Below are 21,277 nucleotides of genomic sequence, written 5' to 3' on the forward strand. Positions count from 1 at the left end.
AAACTTAGTAATAGCCCTCTAAGCCTGCTCCTCTAAGGATATTTTAATAAGATCTCCGGTGCTCTCAAAGGAAGGAGGGACCCACAGGGGACAAACATGTACCTCCATGCCAGCACCACAGCACCAAGAGCATTGGGTACAAGGCACTACACTCCAACACCCGGGCCAGGGATTTGGGTGGGTTCCCACTCAGTACCCACCATACCCTTGGGTGGCACTGTCCCATCCTTGGGATGTGCTCATCCCTCGCTCTATCTTATTCCCAGCTGTCCTGGCACAGACTGGAGGCCACCCTTGCCTTTTTGCAGGCAGGTGAAGCAGAAGCAAATGGTGTTTCTCCTTCAACACGAGCACCTTCTTCCCACCTCTCCTTAGTCCCCCTTTTCCCTTTCTCCTTGCTTTTGCCACAGGAGGTTTCCAGCACGGACTGGTGATGCCCCCCCGCAGGGCAGCCACAAACGAGTGGAAAACCAGTCCACATGAAGCCAATGCATTTATACCCGCACGTGTACTTCTGGCAAACAGCTCACAAGTGGGGCTGGCAAACATGACGGAGTATGAGAAACAAAGCTCTTTCCTGCTGTGAAGTTTCAAAACAATTCAGCAGGCTTTTTCATACCAGGAAAAAGCCGGGACTACGCGTGCGGTGAGGAGCGAATGCACAGCAGCTCCATGTGCGGCTCCAGAGGCAGAAGACTATTCTGCAGCGAGGCAAGTGACTGCTTCATTCCTGATATCCCTGGAACGAGAGGAGGAACTCACCCAGCGAGGGTTTCACAAGGACGCTGCGCTTTCCTGGGTGTGGGCACCTAGGCACTATGATGACAAAGGGCAGCAAAAGAGCCAAAATACATCAGGCATTGCTGGGCCAGAGAGAGTACCAGAATGACTAAGTCATTGTTTCTGGCCAGCCCAAACTCTCACAGCACAGTTAATGGCGATTTGAGAAACAGTTCTGAATTTGGAGGCAATGATAGTTTCTGGCTATTGACTCTCTGAACAAGCTGGGTAAGGAAAGCAAGACTGCTGCAGGGTCTGCTGCAAGCGGTTTAGGACACGAGACCGGCTGGGAGACGGCAGTTTGGCAACCAGGCTTCCCAGAAACCAAAGCTACAGACACCTTGGGGTCAAAGCCGCGATTCCCACCAGCCGATGCCAAAACTCACTCAGCATTCAAGAGCACCAGGGTCTCCTCGCCGCTTGCTCCCAACAGCAAACCCAAGAGGGCTGTTGGAAGAACATCACGGATGCAAATACAGCATTAAGGTTTTGGATGCAGGAGTTTAAGGCAGGAATCCTGACGAGCCTTTTGTCACGCTCCCTATACCCACGGGACACGGCACTCACACCAGTTTGCTATCAACATAAGTGCCATTTCACTCATTTGAGCAACAGCCCCCGTTCCCAGGCTTTCTGGTGGCAGGGACCAGTGCCCTGTGCACCAGGAGGACTCCAGAGAGGGAATAATGCATCTTCTAAAGAATATCACTAAGTCAAATAATCTCATCAGCTCCAGGGAATCCCAGCTGGATGCTGAAGTCACAGCAGCTGAGGACAGAGTGACACAGAGGTGCTGCCATGTGGAGGACAGAGCCATTTAAAAGCAGAGCACTTTTCATTTCTTCTCTTCCTAAAATGCTATTGTCAATCCCAATACACTAGGATGAGAAAGCATTGCTTTCACTGGAATATTCCACCAGCAACCACCTTTGCACTCCTGTTCCATGCAGAGTTAAAGTAAACCAGATCTTGGCCCCAATGAAATCAATGTGATTTTTTGCCACTGACAAGTCAAGCGCTTCACCTCACCTCAATGTCCCAGCTTGTATGCAAAAGCAGCGCCTGTTTTCACAACCCAATTAACTGCAGCAGCAGGTAACAGCCAACACACAGCTCCTGCCAACACAAATGTGCTGGTTTCATCTTGGGACCTAGTCCTCTTCTGATAGAGCTTGATAGTGCTCCACTAGCATCAATGAGGAAGGAGACGGGCAAAGGAAATCACAGATGAGTAAAAACTGAAAGCGGCAAACCAAAACACCCTGGTCCTGCTGCAATAGTTGATAGGTCATATTCAGGTACCAAATCAGTTCTAAAGAAGAGGGTAAGGGAAGCCAGCAGGATATGGAATAAAATTTGGCAGCTGCAATTCTGGTGCCAGAAGGCGCGGGACAGGACCGTGGCTGGATGGTGCTGACAGGAGAGGCAGCTCTTAAGGCACTAGGGTCCACTCCATGCACTTTACTACTACACAGAGCAAGCAGCTCTCCCGCACTCTCTCCTTGTGCAGATGCTGTTAGGAAGGGAAGAAACTGGGAATCGTTACTGTGCCAGAACTCTGAAATACTTTCCTCATGTAGGCAAGAAACTGCTCCTATCACAGAAAGTCTAATTTCAGCGTGCATGTGCATGAATGCACAAGGTAAGAACTAAAAATAGAGGTAACTTATTTCCATGCATCGAGTCAGCAGGTACAGAAACAGCGTAAACAGTGATTCAGCAGCAGCCCGCACGATGCAGAAGGTTGTTCCCTTGCCTCTGCCTCCCCCTTTGCAGCCCTTTCCACCTCGGCTCGGTCCCCGACTCCCAGCAGCTCCCAAGAGCGATGCCCAGGTCTGCCTTGCAAAAACACCCCCAACCCCACAGGGCTGGGGGAGGCCTGCCAGCCACGGGGGACCGGCCAGCTGCTCAGCTCTCCCAGGAAGGGGGTGATGTGGGGTGCCTGCAAACGCCCTTCAGGCAAGGTCCAAGAACACGAACATTTATACAGCTTCTCCGTCTACAGCTTTTCTAGTGCAATCTACATGCAACCATAAATAAGTGTTTTGCTATGAAAATAGCTGCATAATCCACATTTTTGCCATTTTTTCATTGAGCTTATGAGCCTTGTATCTACAAATCTTAGTCATCCAAGCTGGGTACAAAAAGAGGCACGATGTACAACCAAAGCGTATGGTTGCCATCTCTGGTGCAAAGTAGCGCTGTGACTCCATAAACACCCCGATAAATTGCACAAGACGACACCAAGGACATTTTTCAAGTCCTGTGAGATTTGCTACATAAACAGCTATGACCTTGTACACATGGTTTCAACAGGGACAAGTTGTTTTTTGCTGGTTCTCACCCCCATTTTTTTCATTAATGTTTGCTGAGAAGCCAGAAGGAGAAACAGATATATGAAAAGGAGAAAGACTTGAGAGTAGAAACATCATCTTTCATTTACCTTACATTTTTAGAAAATGTAACTTATCTCTTCAAGCAGAGAGAAAGAATATATTTCAGACCCTTCCCACCACCCGAGCTCTCATTCACCCTTTCAAAGTCAGCAAAGGGAAGAAAAGCCTCCCAAGCACCTACCCGCTCCATACCAAGCGTCCCTGTGAGCAATTCCTCCCTCCAGTCCCCAAAGTCCTAGGGTTCACGTGCTCCTTTCTGCTTTAGCAAACTGTGCTCTCGGCTCCAGGCACCATCTCTCCCAACGGCACCAGCGTCGTGGGGCAAACCCCCAGTCCTGCTATTTAGCGATGCTGATGCTCAGCGACTTCTGGCTGTGGCCCTGCTCAGCATCGCTGCCCCATCCGTGCCACAGGGCATCCAATGGAGCTGCCATCAGCTCCGAGGAGGCGGGGGGCTGCTCCCATGCCCTGCTGTCCCGCAACGGGCTCCCCTCTCTTTGCAGGGCAACCCCAGCTCTTGGCCAGGACAGGGACCAGGGTCAGTCACACCAGGCTGGCTGGTCTGGTCATAGCACCCATGTGGCACCTGCCTTTGCTGGATTTTTTTTTTCTTGCTTTAGAAAAGTGCCTGTTTTTTAAGATCCCTCCCATGAAAGAAGCTGATTTAACCAAAAGCACAGAGAGGCAATCTAGAGAAACCCTCCTGCGCAGGATGCCCAAAGCAGGATGCACCTCCACGACATCAGCATCAACCTTCTGATTTTGCTGTTACCATCGCTTTTCTGGTCAAAACACACAGAGCCAGCAGAATCACCAGGCAGATGGGAACATTTAGAGCATGGGACATCCTCTGCATCCACCCCGTGGCCTCACGCTGCGTACTCCGGGCACCCGCCGCTGCACCCCCAGCAGCTGGGGCTCCCCAGGGTGACGCAGACAGGGCAGAGGGGAGACCATGCCCCCACACGTCCCCCAGACGTGATGCAGAGATGCTAACCCAAAAGCGCAGCCTGTGCCTGTGTCAGGCATGCCGCGGCCTGGCTCACACACCACTTACATGCTAATACCCCATGCAAAAATGAATAAATAATAATCGAGCTATTAAAACTAGGGGAGCTGTCACTAGAGCTGCAACTTTCAGAGCTGTTTCTATCATTTGAGGGATGATAGTCCTTTGAACAAGCAAGTACTACGTGTAGCCAGCAAGCCTTTTAACACATGACAAAAATATCATCGAAGGGTTTTCCCATACAACTTTGAATTACCCCTACACCATTTCTAGCCAGCATAATTGACCAAGAACAATTAAAGCACATGAAGATTTCAACTTAATCTCAGAATGGATTAAAGTCCTTTCTACTCTCACCTTGACATACTCTGAAGCCTGGATGATTTGCATTTTGACATCTAATTGAAATGAGGGTTGCTGCCTGACAGGACTTAATCTTCTCAAAAACATGGTTGTGCCTCCCTCCCCAAAGCAAATATTTATCACAAGTTTCACCTTGAATATAGGTCATAGCATTGCAAAGCAAGTAATCAGAGCTGTAAAAAAAAAAAAAAAAAAAAAAAAAAGATTCTGTCTAGGTAAAAAAAATAAATTCAAAAGGAACATCTGTTCTCCTGAGCCACAGCAAGGAAAGATTATTACCATTAGCGTGAGGGTTATACAGCAAATGAAACAATTGGTTAAAGGAAAAAAGAAAAAAATCACTTACGGTGTCATCTTTCATCATTAAATTTTCATGGAAAAAACACTGTGATTTGCTTAGTCTGAATATGTACGCAACGTAAAGACACCATCTGACATCATCGAGGCATAACACCGCAAGATAAATGGAGATGATTTGCCACACTACTGGAGCAGCTCTAACTCCCTCCCAGACCTGCAGCAATCAAACGAAAGGGCACAGAAATAACAAGCCATCTGCTTCTTGCTGGCCACTGAATCTTGTGCATTTGGCTGACAGGAAAGAATTGGGGGTCCTACTCTTCTCCCACTTGTATGGGCTTAAGCGGAGGGCAGCTGAGCTGCTACGCTAGTTTCAAAGTCCCTCCCTTGGTGGTCCCATTTTGCTCGTCCCTGCAAGCCTTAGCCATCACCACAGGACAAACATCTGGAAGGCTCGGACTCGGCCGTGCTTTGCACTGAGAGCGCCCTAAGCAAGGCCAGCCGGAGCGCATGCATATGCATCCGGAGAGCACCCGTCTGGAGCAGAGCCTCGCTTTGCAGACTTCCAGCAATGCAAAACCAGGCTCAGCGCTCCAGGCTGCCTTCCTTTCCTACAGCAGTTGGGGTTTGAGAACGTTAAAAGGAAAGAGAAAAGTGGAGCAATAAGGCTGAAGATTTTCCCGTCCTGCTTATGCATTACAATGCAATTCTCCCCGCTGCACCCTCCTGAAGGATGGCAGCACCCGTGACAAGCTCTGGAGATGACTGAGGAGCAAGCTGCGGGCAAGCCACGCACTCCCTGCATATGGAAACACCAGGCAGTCTGCCGCCCGCCTTCCCAAACGCAGAGAGGAGGAAAGGGTGCACAGCTATTGTGCATAGAGTTGTTAAGATCTATATGAAGACCCACATGTGTAAATTAAACATCGGCTCCTTTTATCATCAAGTGCGTACAACTTGTAAGCATGAATTATGCAGGGCTATGAACTGTCTTATAATAAGAGGGAGCAGCTGTAGAAGCTGCTCAGAGGACACAGCGAGTCGCAGAAAGGGCAGCCCACGGATGCTCGGTGTCTGTGTGTGTCTGAGCTGCAGCATGGCCGCTCTCACCAGGTCCAGTCCTAGCGCTCCCAGGGATGCACGCATCCTGCGCTAAGCAATTAACTCACCATCTCATAAGCTCTCACCGTCTTCTAGTGCTCTATGGAGGAAAGAGAAATATTTTCATCACCTTTTTATTGATGGCAGCTTGAGAAAGATCTGGAGAATTGTGTGAGCTTGTGAAGGAACGAGCAGGGAGCTGAGCCTGTAACCTAGCCCAAACCCAAGCCCCAGCCAGCGCCCAAACTGCCAAGTTTTGCCTCTGCTTTTGCCCAAGAGTACAAGGAACCTGAAAGAGCAAACCCCCTTGGGGAGTTCCGGTCCCTGTTTCAGTTCAGTAATCTGCTCCTTGACTAATGAGCTCCACACTCGGCTGGAGCCCACCGGCGAGGATGCCAACTTAGGGCAGCGCTGCACAGCCCATGTTGCAAGTACCACCGGGCCGCAAGCAAACGCTGGCCGCAGGCAGGGATGCAGGCTGGCAGCGATGCAGGTTGGCAGCACCGGGCACTCACCTGTCCTGAGCCCAGGACCCACAGAGGGGTCTACTTCAGGCTACTTCACTCTGCCTGGTCACCAAGTCCTCATCGAGCTGACACCACATTCAGGAGATGCGCTAAGGCTGCTGGGGGCAAACTCTGGACATAAATTACCTTTAGGGTGAGAAAGCTTTTGATCCAATTTTACATAAAATATTAATTTCTCCGGTCAATACTAATGCTGTTAGGATCGAGTGGCAGGGCCATACGCAGCTCGGAAGCAGTTTGGAACATAACAGGTGCTGAAAGGGGAGGCACAGATTGGTATAAAGACCAGTTTCATTTATTGTATATATCATGGACTTGGAAGAACAAACATCAAGCACCATGATTACATTTACTGATGATTCAGAGTTGTGTGGGCTCCTCGATACACAAGAGGAGGGCAATAAAGTCCCGGACAACCGTGAGCAAGCAAGCACCTCGGGGGATAATTAAATTAATTCAAGCTATGGAAATGCCACACAACAAGGCTAAAACATAAAGCAAATAACATTGAAAAGGACTTGGCACTCAGAGACTATATGAGACAAACCCCGGCTACTGCTTGCTCCCAGTTATCCACCCAGGGTGCCAGGCGCCGTACAAGCACAAAGCCCACGTTGTCATGGCCATCAGAGAGAGTAGATAGGTGAAAACAGGTACAGGACACACATGAAACACTGAAAAAGCAATCCCAGTGATACCAGTTGTTCGTGCCCGCAGCCCAACACACTGTGGCTTTAGAGAGGGGCCATGCCACACAGGGACCACCGGTGACGCAGCAGTAGCACCGTGCTGTTACAAAGCTCTGGGCTCCCAGAAGAGCACAGCTGCTTTTTGCAGCAGCAAACCAGCCCCACTGGGACCACACTGGTTTCAGCAAGGGAGTGTCCGCACCACATGCCCCAGCAAGCTGCAAGGCTCTGAGTACAGGACTGGTGTCTGGGTTGCCTCCCCGCCTGGTACGGTCACAGCCTGCTCATGGAGGGGGTCAGCTCCTGGGCCACCCTGGCAAAACAACTCCAAGCAGGGGACCTCAGGCCACACCACCTGCCTCCTGCCTTGCTTACCAAGTCCCAGGCCCTACTACCAGCTCCTTTCCAGGCTCGTAACCATTGCTCCCCAATCCCAGACCATGTACTTGTCCCTAATTGCCTGGACAGCCTGCCTGTGCCTGATGCAAGGCAGATGCCTTAGGAGACACCAAGGCATCTTGTCTGAGCCATGCTGCCCAGCAAAGGGACCACTGGCAGGGCACCACAGAGCTCCTTCCAGGAGATGGGCCCCGACAGCATGTCAAAGTGAGACTGGGGAACACAGAGCATCCGGAGCAACCACACAAGAAAGGACACGAGAGAAGAGGTAAGAAGTGGCAGAGCTGCCCAAGGCCCCGAAGGCAAGGAGAAGATGCTAAATTTGATGAGGTTGAGGAAGGGAGCCAAAGGAGGAATAAATAGAGCTAATGAGAAAACAAGGCATGAGCATTCAAAAACCTTTAACACACTGCTAAACAGCAATAAAAAGGCAATTAGAGTTCTGAGATGCATGGAAGGTAATTGCACACACTATAAATAGGTGGTGGGAAGACTGTCCCACTCAGCAGGATTTGATTCACTTTTGGGGTGACTTCTGCACAGACAGGAATATTCTGGTGCGAGACAGAAGCTGAGAGAGGAGAGTTTACAGAGAGATGAGATTACAGGAAGAATTTATATCACACACATCCTTCTGCATAAAATATGCACCAAGTAGGAGCTTTACAATGGAGGCTTCGGAGGTCTGAGCTTGAGGAACTCCAAACAAAAGTTCAGCAGCAGCGATGTGAAATAGCCTTAGAAAGAAACATCCATTTTATGCCAGCCAGCAATGTGCGTGGCATTGCACTCCAGGTGGTTCAGTGGCTGCCACTATTGATGAAGAGACTCTCCAGCACCCACGACGATCCTGCCCTGCTCAGCTCATAACCCTTGCATGAGCATGTGCACACACACGCCTGTAACAGCATTTAACAGCAAGCAAAAAGAGAGGTTTAAAAGTGGGATTCAAATGCCAAACCCACTTGAGCAACGCTCCTCAGGCTGCCACCAGCATGCTCTTTCTGTTTCCTACCTGTGCCTCAGGTGTGCTCGCTCTGCTCCGCAGCGAGGAGCACGACCACTCCGCAGACATGCAACCCTCTCCGCTGGGCTAATGTAACCCCTCAGGGGATGCCCATGTCTTGTGAATACAGGCTCATGGTAGCCAGCGCAAGCAGCTAGCCTGCTGTTTAAAGAAAAAGCTTTCTGCTGCCATTCCCTGCCCAGCCTGCCTTCTCTAGGCCAGCTAGGCTGGAGCAAATCGCAGGCACACTGCTCAGGCCATGGGGGAATGTGCCATGAGGGGTCCCGGGGCAGAAGGAGCCATCAGAGGAGGCAAAACCCACAAGACCCCAGCTGAAGGTAGGGGCAGGGTCTTTGCAGCATCGCGACCGACAGGTTTAAGAGCAGAAGGCACCACTGAAGTCCAGGGAACCCACCAACAAACAGAAATAGCACCGAGCAGATCCCTGGCCAATGTAAACCACCACTGCATGATCAACTCAGGTTTTTTGAGGACATCAGTTCTCTCTTCAGACAGCTAGAAGCTAGAAAAGTACTATTCCCCACCATTCCTGCAGGGCCCTGGGCCATACCTGCTGCAAAGCAAACGGGAGATGGAAAACACAGTCACACCTCGGAGCTGCAAGCAATCCCTCCTCCCTGCCCCGGCTCCTTCACAGATACCCTTCTGGAGGGGGAAACTCTGCGGACTGAAGCACCAAAGGCCCAAGAAAGGGAAGGAGCAAAGCTGTCACTTCCCAGCCCCAAACTCCCTCAGCCAGGCCCGGTGCCCTTCCCAGCTCCCTGCTCCTTCCCACCGCGGAGCATCGGCATCGATTCACGCTCGGGAGCTGCTCTGCCCTCGCGAATGACTGAGCACACACAAAGTCTCCGCAGTCCTAACTCCAGCTAGCTCTTGGCTATGCACCAAAACCCAACCCCGTGCAGCTCAGACAGCTGCACGTCCCCAGATAACGGCAGCAGATGGCTTCTGCCTAGAGGTCTCCCTGGCAGAGGGTGGTCTGCGGTGCCAGGGGTGGGAGGTACAGCGCTGTTTTTTGTGGCACGCGCTGCTGGCGGGTCACGCAGCCTCGCCCATGGCTGAAGAAGTGCTGGCTGTGTCCTTCCTTCATCCTTGCATTGTCACCATGCAGGTAGCAAAGCAGCTGGCTCCTGCTGCGTCACCCCATTAGCTTCCTTCTGAGATAGCGATGAGTCTGTCGTCTCTGGTTGCAAGACGGGTGGGAGCAGTCTGCTAGGAGGGAGCGGAAATCTAGGGGTGTAAGCAAGGAAAGCAAACTCAGCGTGTGCAATACGCAAAGCATTTGTGCCCTCTTGCTGAACCAGAAAAGGACATTTGGCATCTTAGAGAAAATTTGCCTTTTGCTTGATGTTGTTCTCGTGCAATGCCTGCATCACCTCCCAGCTGCCTAAATCCTCTGCTGAGCTGCGAGAGCAGCTGACCCTGCCCATAGCGCACCAGGCCAAGCAAAACCCCCTCCCTGCAAAAGCTATTCCCTGTCAGCATCGACAGCAGTCCCAACAGAACTACTGAACAGCTTCACTTAACTGCCCCCAAATCATCCGATATTTTTTGGGCCTAAAACGTAACGTCTGAACCCCCTCTCCTTCCCGGCCCCCGCTGATCAGTCGGGGACATCCAAGGGGAGCACTGAACAGCACACGGGCTGCAGCTGGCCAGCTGCTCACAGAGGAACATTTCCCTTCCACAGCAACCTGCACCAGCCACGTGCCAAGGTTGGCCAGAGCGAGCCCAGAAACCTCCTCCCAAAGAGCCTTTGCAGTATTTTGTTTCGCTTGGCCAACTGGCTGGACAGGGTTGCCCCGAATCTCTCCTTGGGATAAGAGTTTGTTTCCAAGCAAAGCACGAGTCCCGTTGGAAGCGAGACGGGTGGTAGAAGGGCCAGTGAGGACATGTACAGAAAAATGCATTCCTTATACAGGAGGGAAAAACAAGGTTTTGACCCCAAACCCGTTTCCTTGTTGAACTAAGATTGTATCTCACTCCAGTGAGCACAGCGCTGTATTTAGGAACACCAGTTCACATTTCCTCCAACAGCTAAATATCAAACCCAAGTCCCTTTATCTCACCAGGGTGCCACCAGCCAGGCAGAGAGCAGGGCCAGCCTGTCCCCTCCTGCTCCCAGACAGAGCCTTGTACGTCAGCTGTGACCCCCCCCAGGCTCTGAAACCAGCCTCATGCACACACACTCACTTCTCTCTGAGACGCACAAGGAAAGCAAGGGGCTGCTCCCCAAGATGTGGAGGTGGGCAAGGCTATGTTAGGATGGTGAAATCCTGCACCCCGCACAGCCTTCTGTATCTCAGGCCAGCACCAACTTAGCATCATCTGGACTGGTAACATGATAAATTCCCCAGGGATGGGAGAATCACTTCCTACAGGAGTCGGTGTGCCCCACACACTTCATCGATTGCAAACATGCATTGCAACTAATAAACATCAGTGCTTACTACAAACTTACAGGATCCGCAAACCCCCAGCGTCATCCTCTCCAGCTCAGCGGGTGCTCAGGATCAAATTCAGATGCTATAGCAGACACTGCTGATGCTCTTCACAAGGCAACGTGTGAAATTGTTTCACTAAGACTTTTCTTAACAAATAGCTTCTTCTATCAGTAGATCCTCAGAGTGTGAGTCTGGAAATGGGCCTTTCCTCCCTGTTACTTTCCTCCCCTGTGCCAGACAGGCAATCAGGAGCAAAACCACTCTCTTTTAGCCCCGCTCTGAGGGATCGAGCTGAGCCTCTGCACACCGTGGTACTGCAGCTGCTCTGGATGCAGGGCTTCCTTCTCCTGCAGAAATACACTAGGCAACAACATCATCTAAAACGAGTGCTTCTTTTCCACTGCAAAAGAGTTTATTGAGCTTCCCCCTGCCCCCATCCCCCCAGGATCCTTCCCCAGGCTGAAATCAAACAGCAGGCGATGGGCTTCCAGGAGTGGGGTCGCTCTGCTGCATGCTTGTACAGGACCAGATCCAGTTCATAGCCAGTGCTCATCCTAAATCATCAAGTGTGGATCTAAATCTCACACAAAAAGGAAGCAAGAGCTTGAAACAGGGGGTCTACAGACAAAGCTAGACCTGAAGATTTTCTCACCATATTCTGAAGATAAAGAGCATCCTGCCCTTGGGTAAACATCACCTTAATTCAGCACACGAGATCATGAAAGGCCGCTGCTGGACCATTAGCAGGCAGTCCTGTTAGCCAGGGTATTCGTACAAATGCGCTGTGGCATCGGCCCAAAGTCAGTGGAGTTCCACATCTCCAGTCCCCAAAGATAAACACTGCAGCACCACCATTAAAAAAAACCCACACACCTTTTGGGCTAGGAAAAACACGGCTAAATCTAGATTTCATTAAGTTTCTTCATCAAACACTAACATTTGAGTATGGGCAGACACTGAGCATTTGAGCAGTCATGGTCACACAACTGTCCCTGAAGCACATGGCTCAAGTCATTGAGTTGTGTGTTGGGTAGTTTTCCAGCCCCTCCAGGCTGGAGGTGGCCTGTACTAATGTCCCCTCACAAGGGTCATTATATACCTCACACCACTAAAAGTCCAAGCTCCCAACCTTACTGTGAGACAGACAGTTTTGAACTATGACAACTACAAAACTGGCATCGCTTACCCCAAGCTGAATAAACATTTGCATGACATTTTGACTCAGGTGTTTAAATTCTAGAAAACATCTGACTTTATCAGCCTGAATCACTGACAAACAATACCAAATATTATCACTAAAAGCACCTTTTCAAACACCAAGTGCACACATTCACACCAAACACTCAGCAACTGCGCTTATGCCTGGTTTTAAGAATGATGCTCACTCAATCCAGGATAAAACCCAGTCAAAGTCAGTCAAGTATCCTGTACCCGCAAATAACTTCTTCCAAAGCAAGCGCCATGTTAGGATGGTCCATGTATTTTTTTCAGTACCTACAGGGTAACAACACACGGGAACTCCCCACGAACATGCCACCTCTTGCATCTCCTCTCTCTCATGCTCATGAAGATATAGCTGGACACTGCTGCTGGTCTTCAAAGCATGCCCTGCAAGAAGGGTGGCCCAATTCTGACCCACTTGCTGTGTGGAGTAGGCAAGGTGAGGAGGTGAGCTCTGCTTGTCTTCCTGTACCTGCACCAAGCTCTCCAAGAGCTGAGGAGTGAGCTGTCACCTTCTTTTGCACCTCACCCTGCTCTCTTTCCAGGAAGGCAAGACCTTTGAGGGGCCACCCATCGCCCCCACCTCTGAGGAGTCATCCATCCTTCTGGGTGACAAAAGAAGAGGGTCTCCTCACCACCAGGGAAGGTCCCCTTGTCTGCTGTTTTAAGGGAACCCTACTGTTTTAATTAGTCTTTGTTTTAAAGACACACTAAAATATACGTGGTTCCTAGAGATCACTTTGTGGGTGAAACCCTGGTGCTGCTGAAGCCTCTATCTGAATTCACACCACCCCAACCAACCAACAGCTTTATTAATTATTCCATATGGATTGGTCTTAACATATTAATTGGGTTTACATAATTAAATAGAAAGAGGATGTTTACCTTGTACTCCACTAGACTAAAGCACCAGCAGTAGCTGTAAGGGGTTTGTACGCACACACTGCTAGTACCAGCGTTGTGATGGCTGGGTTCCTACTGCTAAACCACACTCCAACCAAATTAAATACTCTCCAGCTAACAAAAAATTACATAGGGAAATGACTTGCTGACCGCTTCCCGCTTAGGTGAATGGAGAACAAGTGACTCATCATTCAGCAGAAGGAATTACAAGTTGTGCAAAAGGCAAAGTGCTTCAGGGAGAGCGTCTAGACTACGCAGAGCAAGGCCATAAATAATACCTTTTGGAAATGACGGGCTTTAGCAGGGGTTGGAGCTGTACTATCTGATGAGTCTTTGCCACTCTTAGTTCACAACTTCTGTGGCCCAAGAGGTGCCACCCACAATAACTGAATCATTGGGTGACAGATCAGGAACTGCAAAGTTTTACAACAGCCAAAGACCAAGTGCAGAGCCTATTTAATTACCTGCTTCCAATTCAATAAACTGCAAGTATATAAATAGCCAAAGTATGACAAATATTTAGTATCTGCTAGAATTAAATTAAGATAAGGCACTGACAAAATAAATGATAAGTGTTTTAACTGAAAATAATGTTTTTCTGCAGATTCCAGACAACTTGAGAGCAACGATCACACTCTGCACTCCACGCTGCTAAGGAACACCGCACATGAGACGTGCCAGACCTCCTTCCCCGCAGCAATGCCCTCCAAGCAGCAGGCTCACCTTCACTTTGGGGTTGGCACAGAGCTGACCCAGGAGCGGCCCTAGCTGAGAACCCAACCACACGCACAGCTCTCATCTGGTGGTGGTGGTGGCCAGTGCCCACGCTAAGCCAGCTCAGCAGCCAAGGCAGCCCCCAACTACTCTTCCAGACTTCTACGGGCATAGCTCTAACAACCATCTTGCAAGCCCTGCTAGATGGTGTTGAGCTCTACTGCAACTACAGAGCTGTGCGTGGGGTCCAGCTAAGGCTTGAAACCTGCCTGGACCTTTCATCTCCTCCTTAAACAGCACTAGAGACCAATTGAGGAACAGACAGAAAACAAGTAGAGCATCATCCTTTACCTCTCCTCTCTTGCAGAGATGAGAAAACCACACTTGCAAGGGTTTCTTGGGGGCAGCAGGGCAGATTCTGACCACAAAAATCACAGTTCCTCCAGCAGAAAGCTGCTAAAACAAGTCCCAACATCACCTGAGTCATGGTCTGTCCCAGAAGAACAATGCATTGGTGGTTTTAAAGAGAGAACTTCTGTAAATATGGCGTGAGAGTAATAACCCAACCCAGGATAGGGAAGAAGTATGTGACTATCTGAAAGGCTGCACTAGCTTTGCTATGTTCCTAACTGTTGCAGCATCTGCATGCATGCCAAAACAGCAGAAATTTGGTATTTTAAGATGCATCGTAACTGATTTAACAGAGTTTCTGATCCTTCACAACTGTCCTGCATTAAGCACCATGCTTAAATCAATCACCATTCAGCAAAGCACAAGCTTAAGCGCTTTGCTGAATTTGACAGAGAATTTTGCTAATGCACCCGACGTCATTCCACAGGCTTACACAAGGACCCAAATCACAAGCCATTTCTCCCAAGAGTAGCTCCGGTAATCTGAAACTAAGCTGGAACTTTTCTCATTCCACATTTATCCCACTGGGAACTGATTTACTCTCCTGCGTGCCGCCTGCCTGCTCCCTCGTTCTGCGGGGATGAAGAGTAGTGATGGAAAACAGGTGATGGCAACCACAACTGCAGTGATACCTGACCTAACATGCTCTCCACCTTTTTTCTCCTAATGAGTTCCTCCTGCTGCCCCTTTCACAACAAGTGTTTTCAAGGGGCTGGTAATAATCTAGAAGATCTCCCAGTTTATGCTATTTTGAATGAGCAAATGCTGATTCCTGGGCTGTGCTGTGCCTTTTGGCTGCCGTGCTTTGCAGGTATTTTGCAAGAGGTACAACCCGCATCCAAGGGTGCTTGGTCTGCATCACTACAGAGACATACACGTGGCCTGACCTCCCCAGGCTGCCGGCTGAGCTCTCCTCCCAAAGGCTTCAGACAGTGGGGTTCAAGCAGGGAAAGGCACGGAGCGCAGCCAGTCGTCTCAACTCTACTTCCAACAAGTCAGCGTGAGCTAAAGAAAAGACTAAATACATCCTGGGCAAGCAATTACCAAGCTAAGTGCCATCTGCGGTACTAAAACACGTTGTACTGAGAGCAACAGAACAGGCAAAGCCGCTTTCCTCCTGAGCTGCGTTGTGAAGCTGGAGCCTTTGGTGTCCAGCAAGGTGCAAGCTCTGATGGGAGCTGAGCTTTTCTTCCCAGGCCGCACATTCAGTAGGTCTTTTGCTCAGATTCCCCACCGTCTAGTAAGGGCTGCCCGCACACTGCCACCTTCCTCCCACCTGGGGTAAGAGATAAATACAGATCTGCCTGTTTTCATCAGGCTTTTAAGAGACAAGTATCTTGCAGACCACTGTCTGCCTGTCAAATGTGCCTGGAATTCAGAAGTGGTTTAAAAAAAGAAATCCAAGCGGGAAGTAAGACAGCACAGGCAGGTATCTAAATATGCCTCTTTTTTTTTTTTTTTCCTTAGGAAACAATGCTAGTGAGATGTAAATAAAAGAACTTACAGGTAGACATCACAGATGTGTAGTTACTCAAGTGAAGCCTTACCACATAAACGTCAAGATAAACCTGAAGCGGAGGTGCAGGCTCAAACACACCAATCTAAAAAACAATTTTTACTCTGTTGCTGAAATTCCTGGGGTGTCAGGATCAGAAAAATACCAGCTCTGAGTGCCATTTGCTTGAATTCATCTTGAAATCCAAAACAGAGTTTGTTACTGGTGTAAACACACAATGCTGTCATGCCCACGTGCAGTATATACCCGGCTATGCCATCCATTCACACATTTCCACTGCTCTCTTCACTCTCATATACATTATAATTTATCAAACCACATGTAATTATCTTTCTGTTGCAACAGTACGTTAAGTACACACTTCCCTTTATTCCAAGGTGGTTCATAAGCGCTGTAAAACACCAGGCTGCATTTCCCAGCTCCCGAGCACTACACAGAGGCATGCTGCTACATAACCGGTACCTGCGGTGCCTGTGCATCACACCACGGTAACGTGCAGCCCCTGGGGCTCAGGGTACCAGCCAGCTCTGATACAGCAGTGCTGCAGGATCAAAGAAGGAGGATTACACACCTCGGAGGGGAGGGGGGTACCACGGGGATCTTCAGCCCAGGCAAGAACTTCAGTGCAGTGACTGCAACAAAACCAATGCTTTCTTTTCTGAGAAAATTGCAAAGAAGATGATGAAGCTACAGAAGCAGCCCGGGTTCTGGGAGCTTGGCAGGGACTGCACGCAATGCAGCCCTTCTCGGGCCCTGCGGTCCTCCGGTGGAGATGGGCTGGCTCTCATCAGGTAACCCAGCCAGGCAACCGCTGCAGGGCAACAGCCTCACCTGCAAAGCCACGGTCACCCTGCTTGGGCTGGGCTCGGAGGTGGCAGCATCTCCCGTGCTACTGGGGAGAGCCAGGTGAAGCCAGACCTCATCCTCCTCCTTCTTCCAGCACCAGGCAGGACCTGCTGAGTGGGGCTGGGGACAGGTCACCAGCCCTCGCTGCTCCACAGCTCCACCAAAGCACATCTGCAGTGGCTGCTGGGCACCTCCCTGGTGCGGGCACGGGGTCTGAGCAGCCCGGCGTGAAGCCTGGCTGGTCCCTGTAGCTCGGCAGAGCCCCAGCAAGGCTCCCAGGCATCCTGCCTGTGGGCAGCGACCACGGCGGGCAGATCAGCAGAGTGAGGCCCTCACATCACCAGGGTGCCCAAGCATGCAATGGACCAAACACCTCCCTCTACAGCCTCTCCATCTGGCACTGACAGGAGAGGTGGGAACACAGTCCTGTGTGCTGGCTCCGTGCAGCACGGGGACTCCAAAACACAACACTTGGGGGGTTTCTGCTTCCTCTTTCTCCCAGGATGAAACCCTTCCCTCGCAAATGGCAGGCTGTGAGGGTGGACAGGCAAATGGCACATGGAGAAGGAAGCAATTTATCCCCCTTCTGCTGATGAGGAAACCGAGGCAACAGCTCCCATCAGAGCAGGACCAAAACTTGGTTTTCTCCCACCTTTCCCCTGAGGAGCAAAATGCATTTGCTCCACCCTGGTAAGTCTTGAAGCATCTGGTATTTCTATCATTACCGAAGGCCCACCAATACACAAAGTCCCCACAGAGACCACTCAACCTGGCAGAGCCACCATGACAGAAGCTCAGTGTCCAAGGGGGAACAAGTCCCACACCTTCACCCTCTGGTCCTCTCACACCAGAGAAGGAAGGGTGGGCTTTCCCAGAGGGATGTGCGAGGAAAGCAGAGGAGCACATGAAGTCCAGCAACAAACTCTGGGCTTGGCTAAGGAAAAAGGGCAAGGATTTACTCCCAGGAACCTGCATGCCAACTGAATATAGGGATATACAGAAGACAAAAACCCAGAATGAATTCACCTTTAAAAGGGTGAATTCAATTTGACGTGTGTTGTCAAGTTAAATTTAGCTTTCCCAATTCCACCTCACTGCTAAGTTTGAGGGGAGACGGTAAGCCCTCAAGACACACCTATTTTAGCTGTTTGTATATATAAGCCAGACGCATTTCCCTATGTTCTTCATTTCACAGAGAAAGGATTATTTCCTCCCAAGATCCTGTATAACTTCCCTATTCCCTCAGGTACTGCGCCAGTTTATCATCTTTCTCATTACTCCTCATTTCTTTGTTTCATCTGCACTTTATTCCCTCCTTTCCTCTTTCCGTCCCTTCACAGTGCAGTATTTTGATTTCAGGGACTATGAATCACCCTTCTTCCCAGCCACTCTTCTCCGGACCACTAAGATGCTGCCCGCTCCTTTGGAAAAACACCTTTTCAATCTCAGTTCACTTTTATGTGAGAAAGAGTTGCAGGGCTTGCTTGTTTAATTTCTGCAAAACTAGCAATTACTTAAATTCCGTCATCTTTTTCTAACACAAAGAAGTTGCACAGGAAACAAAAGCCAAGAGAACTTGAAAATCCACAATCTGTTGAAAAGTGGTGTAGGCAAAAATATATTTTAAATAATCTCCAAACCTAGCTATATTTTCAGCTATGCACTTTGCTCAGCAAACAAAAGCAGATCATTCAACCTTCCAGCAACGCCAGATTGTCCTATATTGCCTTTAAACTACACGCAGTACGGATACACTTTCCTACCTCCGTATGTTGCAATGACTAATAATAGTCCTGTGGTGTAGCAGAACTGAATGTCGTTTGCATCAATACATCCAGGAGCCTGCCTGATTTGTAAAGGTCATTTTTGAACACAGAAAGGTATCAAGGCTAAAACTGCAGTCTAAGAAACTCAAGTGAAAAATGGGGAAAAAAATTGGCTAGTGTTCCAGAGAGCTACGTCCCATCACGGACCTAACTCTGGCTGCTACAGGGAAAAAGTTGGCTGCATTTGACCGAAAGGTGTCCATGTCCCCATCCCAGAGAAACTCAATTTCTGCCCTGGCCCACGAGCTCATGCCCCAGCGGAGAAACGAGCTCCAAGATGGGATGGGGAGCCCAGGTGAAGGGCTCCTGCCCTGCCTCTGCCTGGAGCAGCGCACGGCCCTGCTGCGGTGACGCACTCGGGGACGAAGAGTCGGGATTGTGGCAGCGACTTCATCGCAATGCTCTGCTGCCACGTTTAGCCAGGGAGCCAGCGTCGGGGAGCTCGCCATGCATAAACACTTGCAAGAAGTTGAAATGAGACTCGGTAACTCCCCAAGTCAGTGCTGGCACTCCCAGTTAAGCGAACTTTGCAGCGAGCACGGAGTTGCAGAGTCCCTTTGCAGGAGGCAAGGGCACACGCCTGGTGTTTTCCAGCAACGTAACCCATTTCTCTCCTTTTGACAACCTTTAGATGGCCAACATCCCAAACTTCCCAAATCCCGATGTTGCGTAACTAGGAGCAATGCCATATGTCAGCGCGCCGACTCCGTGCGAGAGCCCACGGCTGGGAGCAGCACCGAGGGGCGGCTGAGGGCAGGGGGCTTCCCCATGCCCCGGGACGGGGCTGCTGCCCGCAAAGCCCACCCGTGCGGGCCCAAGGTGCCCTGCACCAGGATTGCCCTTGGGGTGCCCGGGCAGCTGCAGGCCTGGGGAGCGGCTGCACGGGGCTGCTGGGGAGAGGGATGGAGGCACGGGGGCAGGAGGAGAGGCAGGGGAGCAGGCAGGAAGGCGAACTGGAGGGTAGTTAGGGGAGCTGCAGGGGGGTGGGTAAGCAGGGGGCAGAAGGGCAGTTAGGGGAGCGGGCCGGGGGTAGGCAGGCAGGTTGCTGCTGGGGGGTAGGAGGACAGGGGCAGGCAGGGAGGAGCCAGGGGGTGGGTGACGGGGGTGCAGGCAGGGGAGCTGCCGGGCAGGGCGCGGGCAGGGGAGGCCGGGCCTGGCCGTGCAGGCAGGGCAGGGCAGGGCAGGGCAGGGCAGCCCGTGCGGCGGTACCTTCTGCTGCCGGCGGGCCATGTCGGTGGGCTGCTTGGCGTTGAAGGGGTAGGCGATGCAGCGCATGACGAAGACGTAGAGCTGCAGCTTCCTCTTCCTCTCCTCCTCCTCCCGCTGCAGCCGCTCCAGCTCGTCCTTCTCCTTCTCGCTGGCCACCGAGGGGCTGGGGCTGGCGGGCCGCGCCGCGCCACCGCCGCGCCCGCCCGGCTGCAGCCCCCCGCCGCTGCCACCGCCGGCACTGCCGCCGCCTCCCGGGCCCTCGCCGGGGCGGCTGGGCGAGAGCCGCGCCGCGGCGGGCGCCAGCGGCTCCTTCCCGCTCTCCTCCTCCACCAGCTCCTCCGACTCCTCCTCACTGGACGACGGGTCCAGCATCGCGGCGGCGGCTGGGCTCGGCCGGGGCCGGGCCGGCTCTGGGCTGCGCTGGCTCCGCTCGCCGCGGCTCCGTCCGGCTCCGGCTCCGGCTTCGGCTCCCGCTCCGCTCGCCGCCGCGCCCGCGCGCGCCCCCGCGCCGCCCCGCCCTCGCCCTCGCCCCGCCCCGCCCCGCGCGCGCGGGCGCTGGCCGCGGTGCTGCACGGCGGCGGCACGGCGGGGGGCGAGGGAGAGAACGAGCGCGAGAGAGCGGCCCAGCCGCGCATGCCCGCTGGGGCCGGGGGGGAGCCGGGGCTGCCGCCATGGTCGTCGCCTCGGGAGCGCCTTGGGGTGCGGGGTGTCGGGAGGGTGCTCCCGCCGGGGCAACGCCGTGTCCTCGGTGTCCCCACGGCCACACACATACACCACTTTGTTCTTGGTGTCCTCACAGACACTGCTGTCTCCCAGTCTCCCCACAACCCTACACAGACACCACACCGCCATGTCCTCCATGTCCCCACAGCCCCACACAGATGCCACACCGCTGTGTCCTCCATGTCCCCACAGCACCACACAGACACCACACCGCTGTGTCCTCCATGTCCCCACAGCCCCACACAGACGCCACACCGCTGTGTCCTCCATGTCCCCGCAGCCCCACACAGACACCACACTGCCGTGTCCCCCATGTCCCCAGAGCCCCACAGAGACACAACCATGTCCCTACAGCCCTGTGAGCCACACAAACCCCTGCAGACTTGAGGCCCTCAACAAGCTCACTCTCTGCCATCCGGCTCTTCTTGCACCTTGATGCAGCTAAAAGTCTTAATTGAAAAGCGATACTGTTAATAAATATTTCACCTGAGTCACTAATTATTACATGTGTAATGATATCGTGGTCTTCTGCTTTGAAGATTACCTGGAGTGAGCTGAGGACTTCAGGAGCAGCTCTGAGGGATGAATCAGTGGAGACATCATGTGTGTTCAGTATTTTAATTTTCAGTGATTTTCAGATCTGATTGAGAATTCATTTGCGCGTACGTGTGTATTTGTGGTGGGTGGGTGTTTTCAAGGTTTGGTTTTTTTCTGCTCAATTAGCACTGCTTCTTTTGTAAATGTCAAAATACCTGTCACCTATTATACATGTTAATAAATGTTTGTTTCACTTTTGGGGAGAATAGGTAAACACCGATTCCTGGCAATGGGGCTGTGAGATTAGCTCACGGAAGGGGAGGTGGGTGCTGCTTC

General features: G+C 51.6%; 1 protein-coding gene across 8 annotated transcripts in view; it reads right to left on the bottom strand.

Moving 5' to 3' along the window:
* CADPS (calcium dependent secretion activator) overlaps positions 1 to 20,184 on the bottom strand; it is a 220,138-nt gene extending 199,954 nt beyond the window's left edge. For all 8 annotated transcript variants that reach the window (XM_075762315.1, XM_075762310.1, XM_075762314.1 and 5 more), the window contains exon 1: positions 19,682 to 20,184. In XM_075762315.1, coding sequence (XP_075618430.1) covers positions 19,682 to 20,053 — 372 coding nt within the window. In that variant the 5' untranslated portion in view covers positions 20,054 to 20,184. The remainder of the gene's footprint in view (positions 1 to 19,681) is intronic.
* Between the last annotated feature and the right edge of the window lie 1,093 nt (positions 20,185 to 21,277).

This window comes from Balearica regulorum, chromosome 10, assembly GCF_011004875.1.
Source record: "Balearica regulorum gibbericeps isolate bBalReg1 chromosome 10, bBalReg1.pri, whole genome shotgun sequence".
NCBI classification, from domain to species: domain Eukaryota; kingdom Metazoa; phylum Chordata; class Aves; order Gruiformes; family Gruidae; genus Balearica; species Balearica regulorum.